A 2,938-nucleotide genomic window follows, 5' to 3' on the forward strand; every position below is an offset into this window, starting at 1 on the left:
GCAGCCCGGGCTCGCGCCACCCGCCCGGCGCCACTACAGCGAGGCGGCGGCCGACCGCGAGGACGACCCCAACTTCTTCAAGATGGTGGAGGGCTTCTTCGACCGCGGCGCCAGCATCGTGGAGGACAAGCTGGTGGAGGACCTGCGCACGCGGGAGAGCGACGAGCAGAAGCGCAACCGCGTGCGCGGCATCCTGCGGATCATCAAGCCCTGCAACCATGTGCTGAGCCTGTCCTTCCCCATCCGGCGCGACGACGGCTCCTGGGAGGTCATCGAGGGCTACCGGGCCCAGCACAGCCAGCACCGCACGCCCTGCAAGGGAGGTGAGGCCGCCCGCGCCGGCCCCGCGCCCCGGGCGTGGCAGGGAAAAAAAGGCGCCGGGGAACCGTGCTTTTCCCCCCGGGCCCGCCACGCCGCTGGCCCCTCCCCGCGGGGCGATGCCCTGTGCAGAGCGGGGGCGGCGGGTCCCTTCGGCCCCCGCGTCTGTGTCGCGCGGGTGGGTCCCTCGGAGAGGCCTTTCTGGAAGAGGCGCCTCCCGTTCTGCCTTGCGAGTTTTCGTGGGCTCGTATGACCTTCCCCGAATGCGGACTATGGAATCGTTTCATGTCTGCATTATTTACGCCGGTTAAAGCTATCGTATGATAAACGGACATGGGGGGAAATTGACAGTTTATTAACCAGAGCAGTTTACTTATCACGTTAATCTTTCAAACTAAGTTTTCTTTCCACTCTGGTAACCTGCCTTGTACAAAAAGAAACAATGAAAACGCGAAACCCCGGGCAGGGCAGCCTCACCGACTAATAAACACCGGGCGTCCTGGCAGTCCCTCTAGGGTAAGCCGCGAGGCCTGCCAGCCAATGGAATGAAATAGCCCTGGGGGTGTGTGCTGGTCCTGGCAGCGCAGATTGGAGCTCGGGAAAAGATACAGTGCGGGAAGATAGCAGTGGAGTCACTTAGGATTTGCGAGTCATCGCGTTACCCTGTGCGCGCACGCTTGCTGGTCCGTAGATTTGGCTTCTGTCGTGAGACTGCTTTCTTCGAAGCCCTTCCTCATTTTCCCTCCCAGTGCAAGGCACAGCACATCGTTAAAGGTGCTTAAGTCATCCAGAATAGAAAAGGCAGAACCATTTTTTGTGTTGTTAGAAAGAAAGGAAGAAAAAAGCCGAGAGAAGGAAGGTGAGGGGTCTTGCAGAGGTGGTTTGGCCCAATGAAGAACAGGGCTCGGCTTGGATTGGTCCCCCCTAAACCCGGTCCAGTGCTCTTTCTGTTATGCCAGCTGACATCTAACGATAATTTTTAGAAATCTCCCAACCAGGAAAACTTGAGCTACTGTTTCCAGGGGTGGAACAAAGGTTGTTTCAAGTAGGTTTAATAGTTTACTGAATTTGCATCGGCCCCACCCACTTGGAGAACTTAACCTTTGGAGCGAAATTGCCCTCTAGCTCTAGTTCCTCCTCAAGCCACTGTGACCTCTAGTTCCACGTCCAGCCCCGAAATTCTGTAAGGCCCCTGCGTTGCCAGCGCCTTCCTTCTTCCTACCACTCCCTTATTCTCCAAACACCTTCCTGGTCCCAAGAAAAGGAAACAGCTGGAGGAAGAGGCAACTACCTGACAGCAAATAGAAACTGCACTGTTTCTTTAAAATGCACATCACATTCCTTTACTGTCTTGTCAGCAGCGGTTTTCGGTCATTTAACGATGCACAGATAAACCAGCGCGTTTGTTTTTCTGCACGTTCTGATTTTTTTTTTCATTTAAGCTCTTCACACGCTTCTGTATTTCAGATGCCCGGTCCTCTCTAAGTCATAGCTACACAAACTTACTGAGGCCACTGCAGTTTGTCAGCCCTGAGGTTTTAATGCCAAAGTCCAGAACCTAGCAACAAATTGCATCCGCTCTAGCAAAGCTCCGTCACTGTAGCCTTGCCTGGACTGGGATGTAAGTGCAGGTCCGTACCCGGTCTACCAGCAAGCTCCAAGGAGCGGCGGTCAGCGCCCAGCCGGTGATAGATAGCAAAGAGAGAAAGCTGGCCTTCATGAGGTGATACATTTATTATCTTAAAGAATTCTAGAGACTTTATGGAGAGAATAGGATGGGGGTCAGGACCGCTATGAAAGGTCTTCAAAATATTTTTAGTGTGCTTAAGATAATAAACAGTGTACTGGGACCAGCAGTTAGCGTAATGGCTATGTTGCTGAGCTCGCACATAGTCGACCGTGGTTCGAGTCCCCAACCCAGTGGCTTAAACTCACGCCGGGCACGTGTGCATGCGTGCCCAAGATCCCGAGAGGAGAATGGAGGAGAAGGGATTGCAGCGTGACCATCCCCCCTGGGGGGTGATTTCTCGCTTTCTCTCTCTGTCTCTGTCTGGCGAGCACACGCGCCCTATAGCAAAAACCTCGCCAAATAAATAAATAAATAAACTGTGTACTCAATAAATTTGGTACTGTAGACTTCCATGGTTTGCTTTCAAGACTCTACCCGTTTGTCACCCTTGTCTAACTGCAGAGAATGTGAATTCTAAGAAGAACTTATTTTCAGTGGGTATTTTTCTCCACTCAAATATTTAAAGAAAGCTTTTCTTTCTAGTAAGAAAGTTGTTGATCCTCTTGGTCCCACTTGGGTCTTAGAAATACAAAATATAATAGATTCAGTGATTGAGATATTTGTAAATGCTTTGGCTAATCTCTGCAAACCTTGGTAAATCTTTCCCTCTTAAACATATTTTAGCATACTCTTCCCTGTCCCTTCCACTAAACTGTCTTCTTTGACCATGTTCTTAGTAAAAACAGAAAACAAAATAAAACTTCCTCTAACTTTTCCCACCCTTCAGCTTTCTATATCTAATCTTTCCTCAAGAACAACCTTATACCTGAGTTTTCTAAAATAAAATTTTCAAGGTTAAAGCAAAGCAACAAGCAAATGACTATCTCTGTA

At 50.5% G+C, this 2,938-nt stretch overlaps 1 protein-coding gene across 1 annotated transcript in view; it reads left to right on the plus strand.

The window, feature by feature from the left end:
• GLUD1 (glutamate dehydrogenase 1) overlaps nt 1-2,938 on the plus strand; it is a gene marked incomplete at its 5' end in the record, with an annotated part of 50,350 nt that continues 47,412 nt past the window's right edge. The window contains 1 exon segment of the mRNA XM_014587565.1: nt 1-323. Coding sequence (XP_014443051.1) covers nt 1-323 — 323 coding nt within the window.

Source organism: Tupaia chinensis, unplaced genomic scaffold, assembly GCF_000334495.1.
Source record: "Tupaia chinensis unplaced genomic scaffold, TupChi_1.0 Scaffold000221_1, whole genome shotgun sequence".
Lineage (NCBI taxonomy): Eukaryota > Metazoa > Chordata > Mammalia > Scandentia > Tupaiidae > Tupaia > Tupaia belangeri.